Source organism: Heteronotia binoei, chromosome 2, assembly GCF_032191835.1.
Source record: "Heteronotia binoei isolate CCM8104 ecotype False Entrance Well chromosome 2, APGP_CSIRO_Hbin_v1, whole genome shotgun sequence".
Taxonomy (NCBI): Eukaryota; Metazoa; Chordata; class Lepidosauria; order Squamata; family Gekkonidae; genus Heteronotia; species Heteronotia binoei.
This window is the reverse complement of record NC_083224.1, coordinates 16,516,985-16,532,676: the sequence shown is the minus strand read 5'-3', so window position 1 is coordinate 16,532,676 and position 15,692 is coordinate 16,516,985. Positions and strand designations below refer to the sequence as shown.

At 49.0% G+C, this 15,692-nt stretch overlaps 1 protein-coding gene across 2 annotated transcripts in view; it reads right to left on the bottom strand.

Moving 5' to 3' along the window:
• Positions 1–1,185: 1,185 nt before the first annotated feature.
• PCMTD2 (protein-L-isoaspartate (D-aspartate) O-methyltransferase domain containing 2) overlaps positions 1,186–15,692 on the bottom strand; it is a 50,192-nt gene continuing 35,685 nt past the window's right edge. For both annotated transcript variants that reach the window (XM_060230609.1, XM_060230610.1), the window contains exons 5-6: positions 6,217–6,340; positions 1,186–4,401 (exon numbers count right to left, since the gene is read on the bottom strand). In XM_060230609.1, the coding sequence (XP_060086592.1) occupies positions 4,022–4,401; positions 6,217–6,340 (504 nt within the window). In that variant the 3' untranslated portion in view covers positions 1,186–4,021. The remainder of the gene's footprint in view (positions 4,402–6,216; positions 6,341–15,692) is intronic.

Genomic DNA, 15,692 nt, shown 5'->3' with positions numbered 1-15,692 from the left:
ATAAGCTCTTGGAGAACTGGCTGCATCAGAGAGGTGTGGCCTAATATGCAAAGGAGCTCCAGCTTAAAAAAAGCTGGCTGCTCATTTTACTGTGTATACACAGCATACACATCATTAGCATTTCACATTTACTCAGGAATGCAGCATGTACGCAGGCATCGATCCAGCGACAACGGTGGTGGTGTTCCAAAATGACCGTCATTCCCGTATTACCACTGAACGCGCATTTAAAGAGAAGGCAACTGTGCATCCATTGCACGCTACAAAATTACTTCATGGGAGGGCCTTGGACTTCTGGAGGGAAAGGACTGAAATCTGTTTGTAGTTTTTCATGTCCCGAAACTGCGTTTTGTGGCATAAAGCAATTTGCCTTTTTGGTGGATGCTGGCAGGCCACATGTTAATGGGCTGGTCAGCGTGACTCCACTTCTTACAGCAATTATCTACGCGGTGGAGTGAAGGGCACTTTAAAAATCCTGCAAAGGAAACGATCGTGCCCAGCAACAGGTAAAGAAAAAACCTGGAGATCTCTCAAGATAATTTAGTTCCCTGAAGGTTTACTTTGGGGAGAATTTTTTTTTCTGTTGCACACAGCTCTTTCTTCCTTCTTCTCTCTATGGGCCTGTAGCACTTATTGGTCTTAAAGATGGGGGTTTTTTGTATTTCTCCCATGGGATCCAGGGAACTGGGCAAAGGAAGCTCTGGCTCTTTCCTTCCTTCCTCAGGGAACTGGGGAGGGGGAGCCTCAGCCAATAAAAGAAAGAGAGGCTTGGCTCAGTAGCTCTGCTGTGTGATTGGGAGAGCCTGGCAAAGCAAGCTCTCCCTGCCCCCCCTTCCTCCCCAAAGAGAAGAGCTTCAGGCCAATGGGAAAAAGAGAGCTTTTGCTCTGTAGCTCCTGTGCGATTGAGCAAGCCTGGCAAAGCAAGCTGTGATGCAGAAGGAAGCAAGAGGGAGAAGGAAGCAAATGACAGCCAGTTGCTTGGGGGCCTGATAGGAGCCCTCCGGAGGCCTGATTCGGCCCCCAAACTGCATGTCTGACACCCCTGTTAATTTAGGGCTTCCCTACTAGAAGCAGTTCCCTTGCTTGGATGACCAGACCTCGAAAATTCCTGTCCAAACAATGTAATCCCACTTATTCATTCATATGAGATCTCATCAGTTAGCACAGGTAATACTCAAGCACACCTGAAATGGAAACATATTTATTGACACGCCGATAAAATCTGCATTTATTTTTAAAAAAATCATTTGCATTTGCTGTTTCTCCATGCCTTGGATAGCGGTTTCCCCTCACCTTCATTTCTACAGATATGTACATCTTCAGTTTACCGTATTGAAGTGAAACCTACGGAGGAGAGTAATTTTTCTGCACGCGGGCGACTCGGCGAGCCTATGGAAAGCTATGAAATAACCACGCGAGGCTGAAAAAAATGGAGACAATGTGAACTGCAAAAAAAAATACACAATTGATGGGTGAGGAAAGGAAGGAGTTTACAGACTTCACATTAAAAAAAAATAACCTTGACAGGTACAATTAGTTTACCAAGAACAGCCACTGACTAGATTAAAGAGTGTATAAATGCTGGTGTGTAGGAATACTGAGAAATCTCCCCTTCTGACACACTGCTACAGTCTAACTTATTTCACATGTTGTGCGGGGCACAGACACAAGCGCACAAATGCTACCTTTTCGCGTGCGTTTCGATGACTGGACAACTAAGCTGGATCACCGTTCGCTCGTATGCGTTCTCTTTGGAACAAATTAAAAAAAGGGGAGATCGATTTCAATCCACAAAAAACCGGTTTTAATGAAAGTGGGCGTAAACGGATTGTAGGAAACACGTTCACTAAACGTCCTGGATAATGTAGAGGGGAAAGAGAAGTTAAGCACTCCCACAACTAAGACAATTTCTACAGATATCTAAAATCCAACTAGTTATTTGAGAAAAACCAAACTTGAATTCAAGGATGACAAGTCGGTAGCTTCACCTACAAATTACTCGGTGGCAATCTTAAGAAGGGGGAAAAAAACCCAACCCGGCTCATACCACTGGAGAAGTGAATACCAGGTTAGACTTTGGAAAATTATTGCCAAATAAAGCAGAAAATTCCAAGCCAGACGAACCATCAAGTCCACCTTGGTACTAAGATGCTTCATACAGTGTTAGAAGGTTCTGGAAGTTTCAAGCATCGTTCCTAGGAGGCCAAAATGGTACGTTACGAGTTTGAAAAGACAGCGGCGTCCTGCGGCTTTTTTGACTTGACAAGAGAAAATTCATTTGGAACCCGTTGGTACAGAAGTGGGATCTGAGGATGACAAGACTATTAGTCTGGGCTGACTCGGCCAAAGCTGAGATGATGGTGAAGAGGAAGTATTACATGGAGCCCTTTTCTTCATCCATCTCCTGGGATGTTAGGTGTAGCTCCAAGCAAACCACAAAATAAACAAAAGATTGCTGTGCTTCTGGCGCACCGTGGCATGCGGTGGCCCTGCCTGGTGAGGCCACGATGTATGCCCCTGTATCCTTAGAGATGGATTTACACACATGGATAGGAGAGACCTGACAGGTTCTAACAGAGGATGACCTTCACTGGCAAGCACAGGGAACGAAACGAGATGGAAAGTTAAAACCCCAATGGAGTATTTCCAATGGAGTCATTGCTTCCCATGTATAGAAACTGGCATTTTGGAACCTTTGAATTTTTTTCCCCTCTCGGTGTTTCCAAGGCGAGGAAAACCTGTGAACTTCAGAAAGATCTCTCCTCCTCTCTCTCTCTCCCCCTATTACAAATTCCCAGGCTAAAAACGATTTACCAGTATCCAAGGAAGGATTCAAATGGATGTTCCACAGAACAATCCAACATTTCTCTGTTTGCTCATCTTAAAAAATAAAAAAAAGTTTTAAAGTATCTATGTAGAAGTTTAAAGGGGGGGAAGAGGAATCAAACTAAGCTGAAATTAGCCTATAATTACAGATCTTTTCTCCACACAAAAAAAGAGGTTTCCAGTGCTCCGGCCCATAGCATCGGCCCCAAGACTGCACATCCAATCGTTTAAACTTGGTGTTTTCGATTCCAGTTTCTGGGCATCTGCTGAGAAAACAGAATCTGCCTGTCCAGAAATAACTTGGCATTCCCACAGATATATATCCACAATTGTCCATGCTACATGGCCGCTGCGGTGCTCACGCAACAGACCCACAAAGACGGCTGCTGCCGTTCGAAGAACTGGCCCTGTGGCTTCTTCCCTTAGGCTTCTCTGCCTAGACTTCAGACAATAGGGGGGGGGGTCACCAAATGGAGGAATCAAACAAATTTTTGGACGACTGATCCCAAAGGGGAAAGGCTCAGCCACTGCTTGCTTTAGAACCTCGCGTAGCTTTTCCCGGACACGTATCGATCGGGAATTATCCTAAAGAGGGTTGAAAAAACCAAAACCAAATACCATTGATGCTTTAAGGGACTGTTATCCTTCATATTTTCTCTAAGCCGATGCCCTTGTTTTTAAAAGGTTTAATTGGGCATTTGGCATATGCCCAAACCTCCCGACTCTGGTACGACTCGCTAATATTGTGCTTTTCTGTAGGCACTGGGAAGAGACTCCGCTTCCCGGGTCGAATGCTGCTGAATTGCCGCACGCTCGTTCTGACAACTGCGGTTGGCTACAAAAACACAGTTGAGAGATCCACAGATGTCTCAGCAAAGATAGGGGGGGTATTTTGGGTTTGGTTTCTTTTATCGGACCTCCCCCCCCCCACCAAACGATATCCTCACGTCAGGGCACTTTGCAGCTAGCCTGTCCCCACCCCCACCCGAGGAAGCTCAGCTGCAGGACAAAGACTGGCGCACACAAACCAAGGGAAGGGGGTCTGGAAAAAAACAAACACGCTATCACGGTTTTAAAAGTACACGGCAGCCACGTTCCCTGGCCGGCTTACCACCATGCAAGCAAGGGGTGTACGTCTGTCAAGCCCTACTGAGTGTTCTGCTGTCCCGCCTACCCTCTCGTTTTTGTGACAACTTTATTTCTCTCTGTAATAAAGCAGGTAATATTTCAGCGGGTCGGGCAAAGGCAGGCTAAGCACCCTCTCTCTCAGCACATTTATGGGAGGGTCGGGCTTCAGTTCAGGGACGACCTTCTCTGCCTCCTCCCGGCTTTCCTCCTCCAGCTCCTCGCAGTTGTTGTCATCAGAAGGGTTGGAGATCCGGCTGGCAAAGACCTCTTTGTCCAAGAAGACGATCGTTTCCATGCGGCGCCGGCGGACGCGCCTTCGCTTGAACCGGGGTGGGTTCCGGAGCCCGTTTCCGTTCCGGCCAGCCGTCTCTTGGTGGATCAGCTTCTTAATGGTGCTCCGGATGGAGATCCGGGCCAGATCTTGGAGGCTACGGACCATCACTGGTGCTGAAAAAGGCAGGAGGAGAAGATGGGAGGGTGGGGGGGAGATGGTGGCGGATGATGCCCTTCACTCAGATTCGGAAGCTGCAGCTGGTGCAGAATGCTGCAGCCAGGCTACTAATGGGGCTTCCTCGTCAGGAGCACATTCAGCCTGTGCTGAGAGCGCTGCACTGGCTGCCTGTCGCGTACCGAATCCGTTTCAAGGTCCTGGTATTAACCTTCAAAGCCCTATATGGCCTACGACCTACCTATCTGCGGGACCGTCTTGCCCCACATGTTCCCCAGAGAGCACGGCAATCAAGCTCTCAAAATCTTTTGGCTAAAGGAGGCTGGGCTCAACTCCACCAGAGCAAGAGCCTTCTCGGTTGTGGCCCCAATACTTTGGAACACCCTCCCAGAAGCCATCAGGGCCCTGCGGGATTTATCGCAGTTCCGCAGGGCCTGCAAGACTGAACTATTTCGGATGGCATATAACAAGGGTGGCCAATGGTAGCTCTCCAGATGTTTTTTGCCTACCACTCCCATCAGCCCCAGTCATTGGCCATGCTGGCTGGGGCTGATGGGAGTTGTAGGCAAAAAACATCTGGAGAACTACTGTTGGCCACCCCTAGCATAGAACATCTAATGGGAGAGGGCTGCCACCACATCTGGATCCACAGCGCTTTTATTACTAACTGCCCAGGATCTGTGCGCGTGAGAAAGAAAACATTGCATGACCCTCCTGAAGTAGCACCATTGTCATTTATCTGATTGTTTTATTGTTTTAATATTGTTTTTGTTTGCTGTCTATTTTATGCTGTTAGCCGCCTTGAGTCTGTACAGAAAGGGCGGGATATAAATATAACATTAATAAATACATAAAAATTGTAGTTTTGATCTGGAAAGATAGCCTGCGGGTCTTTCAATTGTGGGGTGCTAGTAGCCACTGATACATTTATTTTATCTTCTTATTTTTATGATTTATTGTTGTAAACTATCCTGTGTACATTTTTTTAAAAGTGAAAGCAAGATATACTTTTATTTTTATTTATTTATTTATTTTATTTACCTTAAATTTGTATGCTGCCCACTCTATATACGGACTCTGGGTGGCTTTTAATTTGATTAAATCAAAAGAAGATGAAGATAAGAAGATATTGGATTTATATCCCGCCCTCCACTCCAAAGAGTCTCAGAGCGGCTCACAATCTCCTTTACCTTCCTCCCCCACAACAGACACCCTGTGAGGTGGGTGGGGCTGAGAGAGCTCTAACAGCAGCTGCCTTTTTAAGGACAACTCCTGCGAGAGCTGTGGCTGACCCAAGGCCATGCCAGCAGCTGCAAGTGGAGGAATGGGGAATCAAACCCAGTTCTCCCAGAGGAGAGGAACGGTGGCTCAGTGGTAGAGCATCTTCTTGGGAAGCAGAAGGTCCCAGGTTCAATCCCTGGCATCTCCAAAAAAGGGTCCAGGCAAATAGGTGTGAAAAACCTCAGCTTGAGATCCTGGAGAGCCGCTGCCAGTCTGAGAAGACAATACTGACTTTGATGGACCAGGGGTCTGATTCAGTATAAAGCAGCTTCATATGTTCATATAAGAGTCTGCGCACTTAACCATTACACCAAACTGGCTCTCCACACCAAACTCCACGCCAAAGAACTCTGTCCACGGTGCAACTAAACTGTGCCAACTGGTCTGTGGTTTCTTAATAACAAGACCGCCCCCTCCTGAAAGTAGATACTGCAGGCCACTGGCTAGAAACTTTGAGGCTAGGGGCTACGCATACAGCCTGTCCCAAAACAATGGCAGTAGAGAAGTTTTATTTACAGTACAGGCAGACTTACGTAAGTGGACAAGCTTTGATTTCCCCGAATCTGCATGGTTGGGCTGGATCAGCGGAGCAAAGGAAACTGCTAGAATCTTCTTGGTCTCCCAGGCGGAAGGGCCCGTTCGGGTGATCTTAGTTAGCTGCATTGGAACATAAACACTCAAAATGAAGCCACACAAGTTATCCAATCAAGATGGTCTTAAAAAAAAAAGTAAATGTAGTCCCCTATGCAAGCACCAGTCATTTCCGACTCTGGGGTGACATCGCATCATGACGTTTTCACGGCAGACTTTTTTTTACTAGGTGGTTTGCCATTGCCTTCCCCAGTCATCTACACTGGTGAACTTCCTGACGGCATTTGCGTTTTTTGGCCACTGCGTGACACAGAGTGTTGGACTGGATGGGCCACTGGCCTGATCCAACAGGGCTTCTCTTATGTTCTTATGTGACACAGAGTGTTGGACTGGATGGGCCATTGGCCTGATCCAACAGGGCTTCTCTTATGTTCTTATGTGACACAGAGTGTTGGACAGGATGGGCCACTGGCCTGATCCAACATGGCTTCTCTTATGTTCTTATGTGACACAGAGTGTTGGACTGGATGGGCCACTGGCCTGATCCAACAGGGCTTCTCTTATGTTCTTATGTGACACAGAGTGTTGGACTGGATGGGCCATTGGCCTGATCCAACAGGGCTTCTCTTATGTTCTTATGTGACACAGAGTGTTGGAATGGATGGTCCACTGGCCTGATCCAACAGGGCTTCTCTTATGTTCTTATGTGACACAGAGTGTTGGACTGGATGGGCCACTGGCCTGATCCAACATGGCTTCTTTTATGTTCTTATGTGACACAGAGTGTTGGACTGGATGGGCCACTGGCCTGATCCAACAGGGCTTCTCTTATGTGACACAGAGTGTTGGACTGGATGGGCCACTGGCCTGATCCAACAGGGCTTCTCTTATGTGACACAGAGTGTTGGACTGGATGGGCCACTGGCCTGATCCAACAGGGCTTCTCTTATGTGACACAGAGTGTTGGACTGGAGGGGCCACTGGCCTGATCCAACAGGGCTTCTCTTATGTTCTTATGTGACACAGAGTGTTGGACTGGATGGGCCACTGGCCTGATCCAACAGGGCTTCTCTTATGTGACACAGAGTGTTGGACTGGATGGGCCACTGGCCTGATCCAACAGGGCTTCTCTTATGTTCTTATTGGATTGGATGGGCCATTGGCCTGATCCAACATGGCTTCTGTTATGTTCCTATGTCCCCCCCCAGCAAGCTGGGTACTCATTTTTCCGACCTCGGAAGGATGGAAGGCTGAGTCGACCTTGAGCCGGCTACCTGAACCCAGCTTCTGCTGGGATTGAACTCAGGTCGTAAGCAGAGACCTCGGACTGCAGTACTTAAGCTTCACCGCTCTGCACCGTGAGGCTCCTCAAAACGGACTACCAGCCCTGAGAAAAAAGGAAGCCATCTTGGCCGCTTTTAGGGATTCCTTTACAGGGATATGCTCTAATATCGCGGATGAATGTGAACGGTTTTGCAGAATCGAGCATAAGACATCATCGATTTTATTGTTCCCATTCTGTTCCCTGTATTTTTCCCCAGACGAGACAGCCAAAGGCCTTTCCACCCAGTGTCACTCCACTGCACACCACCTCTCCAACGAACCTCTTTTTTCAGCATCCCCCAAATAAAAAATGTAAGCGAAGAGGCATATTGGTTGGCAAGGTTTGTTCTTGCCCTAAAAAAGGTAAAGGTGCAAGCTCCAGTCCTTTCCGATTCTGGGGTGACGTCACATCGCAACGTTTTCACAGCAGACTGTACGGAGAGCCTTTAAGCGCTTGGAGGATTGGCTACACCAGGGAGGTGTGGCCTAATATGCAAAGGAGCTGCTGCCACCAAAAAAGCCCTGCATTCCACTGTCATCCTAAGTAGGCACTGCAAAGAGAGGGGCTGGAAATCTGTTCAAGCGGGTCCCATTGGAAAGGAAAACACACAAGAGAAGTGGGAGCTTGAAGTCAGCGCCGTTGTCCAAATGAAAGGAAAGGAACGGTCCCCTGTGCAAGCACCAGTCGTTTCCGACTCTGAGGTGACGTTGCTTTCACAATGTTTTCGTGGCAGACTTTTTACGGGGTGGTTTGCCATTGCCTTCCCCAGTCTTTTACACTTCCCCCCCCCCAGCAAGCTGGCTGCTCATTTTACCAACCTCAGAAGGATGGAAGGCTGAGTCAACCTGGAGCTGGCTACCTGAACCCAGCTTCTGCCGGGATCGAACTCAGGTTGTGAGCAGAGAGCTTGGACTGCAGCTTTAGCACTCTGTGCCACGGGGCTCTTTCTTGCCCTAAAGGGAAGCCGCAACTCAGGGGAACAGAGAGGGAACCAAATGGCCAAGTTCAGTAAGATCACCTGAAGCCCAACGCTGGCTGCTCGAGAGAGTTAATTGGGCAGCGGGTTCGAACTATAATGTGGGAAAAGAGTGCAGAAATTGTGCCCGATGCAGAAAAAAAGCTACACAATGAAGATCGCCAGCGCAACAAGGTGGAAACTGCTGAGTGAGGCTTCAATTGGCAGTTTTTGCAACAGAGTAATCCAATCATATGCTACAACCAAAGAAAATCTGCATGCTGTTTCAATCAGTTCGTCTGAAGGCGTTCCTTGACCAACGTTGCAAATCAGGGGTCGTTTTGTGGAAAAAGAGGTGGTGGAGCTCATCCAGGGATTGTTATACAGCTGCACCTACTATTCGACGGACACGGTGGGGAGGAGGAGGGGGAACCCTCAGAAAGGTTCAGGAGCTGTGCTCCTGTGAGCTCCTGCTGAATTCAAGGCTTGTTGCAAAAATTAAGGTCTCTTAAGTCGGTTACGGCAGCCCTGTGGAATTTTTTTCTAAGCCAAATCCATACAACGCATTAAAGAAAATGCCTGCAGTCTCACAGGCTGGGGGGTTTGGAGAAGACGAATGGTAAGACATAAGAACGGAAGAGCAGCAGTCCATCTAGTCCAGCATCCTATCTCACGCAGCAGCCAGCCAGTTCTTTTGGAGGGCCCACAACTGAGCACAGAGGCTGAGGTCTTCCCCTAATGTTGCCTCCTGCCTCTGGGATTCAGAGGCTTCGTGACTCTGAACGTGGAGGTTCCCCTCAGTCCCCGTGACTAGTAGCCACTGGCAGACTTCTCCGTGAATCTACCTAATCACCTTCGGAAGCTATTTATTTCTGTGGCCATCACCATACCCTCTGGCAGCGAATTCCACATTTTAATCACTTCTGTGTAATATAGTATTTGTTTGTTAAAAAGGTAAAGGTAGTCCCCTGGGCAAGCACCAGTCTTTACAGTATTTACCGACGGTGGCTCAGTGGTAGAGCATCTGCTTGGTAAGCAGAAGGTCCCAGGTTCAATCCCCGGCATCTCCAAAAAAGGGTCCAGGCAAATAGGTGTGAAAAACCTCAGCTTGAGACCCTGGAGAGCCGCTGCCAGTCTGAGAAGACAATACTGACTTTGATGGACCCAGGGTCTGATTCAGTAGAAGGCAGCTTCATATGTTCACCAGTCGTTTTCGACTCTGGGGTGACGTTGCTCTCACAATGTTTTCACGGCAGACTTTTTTTTACGGGGTGGTTTGCCATTGCCTTCCCCAGTCCTCGACACTTTCCCCCCAGCAAGCTGGGTACTCATTTTACCGACCTTGGAAGGATGGAAGGTGGAGTCAACCTTGAGCCGGCTACCTGAACCAGCTTCCGCTGGGATAGAACTCAGGTTGCGTCCAGAGGGCTCCGACTGCACTACTGCAGCTCTACCACTCTGTGCCACGGGGCTACTATTTGCTTGTTGCCAGGGGACATTTTGTAGAAAAAGAGGTGCCGGCGCTCATTAGCACAACTCATTTGCATACACTACACATCCCTGAAGTCACCGGCAAGTGCATTAAATTATATCAGCTCAGCATCTACCTTCAAATGCCAGTTTGGTGTGGTGGATAAGTGTGCGGACTCTTATTTGGGAGAACCGGGTTTGATTTCCCACTCCTCCACTTGCACCTGCTGGAATGGCCTTGGGTTAGCCATAGCCCTGGCAGAGGTTGTCCTTGAAAGAGCAGCTGCAGGGAGAGCCCTCTCCAGCCCCAACCACCTCACAGGGTGTCTGTTGTGGGGGAGGAAGGTAAAGGAGATTGTGAGCCGCTCTGAGACTCTTCGGAGCGGAGGGTGGGATATAAATCCAATATCCATCAACCTCACAGGGTGTCTGTTGTGGGGGAGGAAGGGAAAGGAGATTGTGAGCCCCTCTGAGACTCTTCAGAGTGGAGGGCAGGATATAAATCCAATATCTTCATCTACCTCACAGGGTGTCTGTTGTGGGGAGGGGAAGGTAAAGGAGATTGTGAGCCGCTCTGAGACTCTTCGGAGTGGAGGGTGGGATATAAATCCAATATCTTCATCAACCTCACAGGGTGTCTGTTGTGGGGGAGGAAGGGAAAGGAGATTGTGAGCCGCTCTGAGACTCTTCGGAGTGGAGGGCGGGATATAAATCCAATATCTTCATTTACCTCACAGGGTGTCTGTTGTGGGGGGGGGGGGGAAGGGAAAGGAGATTGTGAGCCGCTCTGAGACTCTTCGGAGTGGAGGGCGGGATATAAATCCAATATCTTCATCATCATTATCTTCTTGAATTAGACTTGTCATAATAAAATCTTACTACCATCGCACCTTTTTTAAAATTCCTTTCTCCTATGTAGCCACAGTGGCATGATGAAGATTTCCATCTGTTTGCTTTATGTGTTTTGGTTGTTTCCCCATTTTTTTTTGTGGGGAAAAATATTAGAAAGTTTGTCAAATCGTAGAGTTCAGCAAAATTCCCACAGGGGGTTTGAACCCTGGAGCCCAGGAGCAAGTATTTGGGGAGGGGGGAAGGTTAAGAAAGAGCATAATAAAATTTAGAGGTTCCGCTCCTGTGAGCTCCTGCCCAAAACGAGGCCTGTTTGTTATTTTTATGTTATTTTATCAAATTTATATCCCGCCCTTCCCTAATGGGCTCAGGGCGGCTAACAACGGTTAAAAACCACACAGAATATTAAAAAACAATATACAATAAAATCAACCCACACATTTTAACCGTAAAATCCAAGATGCACGTCGATGTTTCTGAATATCCAGATTTGTCCAGTGGGACTGTCAGCGCTGTGGGACATTTGCCACCTCCCCTTAACTATTGAAGGCAAGCTTAAATAGTTCGGTCTTACAGGCCCGGCGGAACTGTGGCAGGTCCCGCAGGGCCCTGATGTTGCTTTCCTCTTTGTCAGAGAAAAATATTCAAGATCACACAGGTGCCTAGAGGAGTTGATTTCTCTGTGCCAAGGACAAGTCATCTCCCCCCACCCCCGAGACAGAGCCCTCTAGGGCAGTGGCCTCCAACCTTTTTGGCACCAGAGACTGGTTTCGCGGAAGACAATTTTTCCACGGACCGATGGGGGAGGGCGGTGCTGGGGTTTTTGCCACCTCAGGCTGCCTCCCCGCCCACACAACATCCCTGCCCCCCATGGGGGGTCTTTAAATGGGGTGGGTAGACTCAGCCTGTTTCTGCCTGCCTCTCCCATTTAAAGACCCCCCCCGCTGATCAGCTGATCGGTGGAGGTCTATAAATGAGGGGTAGGCTAAGGTCACAGCAGTGCTGCCCCGTCTGCCGGCTCGGGACCCGGGTGGACGAAAGAGGTGGTGTGGCCTCGCTACGAGGCTGCCTTCCCTGCAAGGGGAGGCAGTCTTGGAGCGAGGCCATGTCACCTCTTTAGTCCAGGGCTGCTTTGCCTCGCTCCGTGGCCCAGCTGCTAGCAGGCCATGGACCGGTACTGGTCCACGGCCCAGTGGTCGGGGACCCCTGCTTTAGGGGAAATGAGTGTCTGCTGTAGCACCATCTTGAGTTTTTCCCCCCACTCAAACTAGAGAGGCTGGAAATGGCAGCTGTGGAGAAATGCCATTTTAGGCCTGTGTTTAACTGGAGGCAGGCTTTGGGGCCTCCAGTTAAATACAGGCCTAAAATGGGGTCATATGAACATATGAAACTGCCTTATACTGAATCAGACCCTTGACCCATCAAAGTCAGTATTGTCTACTCAGACTGGCAGCGGCTCTCCAGGGTCTCAAGCTGAGGTTTTTCACACCTACTTGCCTGGACCCTTTTAGTTGGAGATGCCGGGGATTGAACCTGGAACCCTTTGCTTACTAAGCAGATGCTCTACCACTGAGCCACTGTCCCTCCCCTCTTCCTCCCTCCCCCTCACCTCCTGTCTGAAAGCAGCAATTCTAAGGAGGCCTCCTAGAGAGACAGGAAGTCTTTCAAGCTGGTCTCCCAGAAGGCCGCAGGAGGGTAGACCAGTTCCTGGGTGGGAACTGGATTTTGTATTGGAGATTTTGGGTGGGAAAACAGTTAGTTAAAGTTGTCAGAGGAAGCTGGCAGTCAGTTGAGTCCAGTCTTGGAGTTCAGACTCAGGAGGGTCAGGTCAGGCTTGCAACACTCCAAGTAAGGTGCCTGTCCTGCATGCCATCCAGTTAGGGCAAGTATTACAACAGGGAGAGAAGGAGCGTTTCCCCCCCTGCTATGATTTGTTTCTTCTGTTCACTTTTTAAAAATGCCTGTCAATAGTTCATAGAATCATAGAGTTGGAAGGGACCTCTAGGGTCATCTAGTCCAACCCTCTGTGCAATGCAGGAAACTCACAAACCCTTCCCCCTAAATTCACAGGATCTTCATTGCTGTCAGATGGCCCTCTAGCCTCTGTTGAAAAATCTCCAAGGAAGGAGAGCCCACCACCTCCCAAGGAAGCCTGTTCCACTGAGGAATCGCTCTAACGGTCAGGAAGTTCTTCCTAATGTTGAGCCGGAAACTCTTTTGATTTAATTTCAACCCATTGGTTCTGGTCCTACCTTCCAGGGCCACAGAAAACAATTCCACACCATCCTCTAGATAACAGGCTTTCAAGGACTTGAAGATGGTGATCATATCACCTCTCAGCTGCCTCTTCTCCAGGCTAAACATCCCCAGCTCCTTCAACCTTTCCTCATAGGACTTGGTCTCCAGACCCCTCACCATCTTCATCGCCCTCCTCTGGACCCGTTCCAGCTTGTCTATATCCTTCTTAAAATGTAGTGCCCAAAACTGAACACAAGACTCCAGGTGAGGTCCAGAGTTAAATACTTTGAATAAATGTTGTTTGTTTAAAGTGGAGTCCCTCTGTACCACCTAGTTCCCCCAACCGCTTGGAACACTAGGAGTGGGTTGGAGAATCCCTAGGGTGAAGTGGCACAGCGGCTGGCTGCCAACTCTCCAGGGGAGCCCCGTCGTTCCATGGGAAGTCCTGAGCAGGGTTCCTAGTGAGTCCAGAGGGAGGTTAAGAAGAAGAAGATGATATTGGATTTATATCCCGCTCTCCACTCCGGGGGATCTTTTTCTTAATCAATTTTTGTTTTTTCTTGATAGTTAAAGGTACCTTTAATATTTGTTTTTTTTAAAAAAAAATAACACTGGCGGGGGTCAATTATTGGGTGGAGGGGTGGGAGAAAAGTAAGATGTGGGGTAGAATGATGTTTTTTTTTTTATCTTAAGCTTTTTATAAGTTGTAGATATAGTTCTACTACCATATGTTACTAATAAAAATTGTTTATACAATAAAAAGGACAGAGTCTCAGAACGGCCTATAATCTCCTTTCCCTTCCTTCCCCACAACAGACACCCTGTGAGGTAGATGAAGATATTGGATTTATATCCCGCCCTCCACTCTGCAGAGTCTCAGAGCGGCTCATAATCTCCTTTCCCTTCCTTCCCCACAACAGACACCCTGTGAGGTAGATGGAGATATTGGATTTATATCCCGCCCTCCACTCCGAAGAGTCTCAGAGCGGCTCACAATCTCCTTTCCCTTCCTCCCCCACAACAGACACCCTGTGAGGTGGGTGGGGGCTGGAGTGGGCTCTCCCAGCAGCTGCCCTTTCATGAACAGAGAGCGGCCTACAATCTCCTTTCCCTTCATCCCCCACAACAGACACCTGTGAGGTGGGTGGGGCTGAGAGGGCTCTCCCAGCAGCTGCCCTTTCATGGACAGAGAGCGGCCTATAATCTCCTTTCCCTTCATCCCCCACAACAGACACCTGTGAGGTGGGTGGGGCTGAGAGGGCTCTCCCAGCAGCTGCCCTTTCATGGACAGAGAGCGGCCTATAATCTCCTTTCCCTTCATCCCCCACAACAGACACTCTGTGAGGTGGGTGGGGCTGAGAGGGCTCTCACAGCAGCTGCCCTTTCATGGACAGAGAGCGGCCTACAATCTCCTTTCCCTTCCTCCCCCACAACAGACACCCTGTGAGGTGGGTGGGGCTGAGAGGGCTCTCCCAGCAGCTGCCCTTTCATGGACAGAGAGCGGCCTACAATCTCCTTTCCCTTCATCCCCCACAACAGACACCTGTGAGGTGGGTGGGGCTGAGAGGGCTCTCACAGCAGCTGCCCTTTCATGGACAGAGAGCGGCCTACAATCTCCTTTATCTTCCTCCCCCACAACAGACACCCTGTGAGGTGGGTGGGGCTGGAGAGGGCTCTCACAGCAGCTGCCCTTTCAAGGACAACTTCTGCCAGAGCTATGGCTGACCCAAGGCCATGCTAGCAGGTGCAAGTGGAGGAGTGGGGAATCAAACCCGGTTCTCTCAGATAAGAGTCTGCACACTTCACCACTACACCAAACTGGCTCTCCAAAGGTTAGGAGACTGTCCTGAGCCCAGACAGGGACAGTGGTGGCAGCAAACACCCTAAGGCAGAAAAGTGGAATGGCCCTTCCAGGTCGGTATACCGGGAAGGGCTGGGCAGGGTCGGGGCCAGCTAGCAGACGCAGGACCGTCCCACCATAGCAGCTGCTGCCAACATGGCTTGCCATGACACAAGCAGGCTACAGGGAAAGCCTGCAGCCCCTTCACCCCAGTTCTGAGCTTCACTGCATTGCAGACTACCCCACCCGGTCCCCCCCCACAAAATACATAATGTTCAATTTCTTCAACATCCTCTGAGTGTGGAAGTTCAGAATGCGGCAAACAGACAGAATGTTGGAACAATTTTTATCCATAATGAAACAACACATACGGGCGTGATTCATACGCCATAGCATCAGCCATCTGTGTGTGTCCTTTGCATTCTAATCATGTTGGCTTCTCGTCATAACTTGCTGCCCCCCCCCCCCCCCTTTCTCCCTTGCCTGTGGATCTTGTCTAGCACAAGGAAAGCAGCAGTGCTTAATCATCAGAGTTTTCCTGACTCTCCCCATTCTTCCATTCTCTCCTGAAATTACTACTGGGGTAGGAGGGAGTCCTTGTGAGCTTTGTGGCATGGCCGTGATCCAAACCCAGATCTCCCCAGATCTACTGTGAGACCCAAATATTTATTTAAATTGTTTGTGCTCTGCCTTTCTCCACCATGGGGTCCCAAATCAGCTTACATTGTTCTCCTCTGTTTTA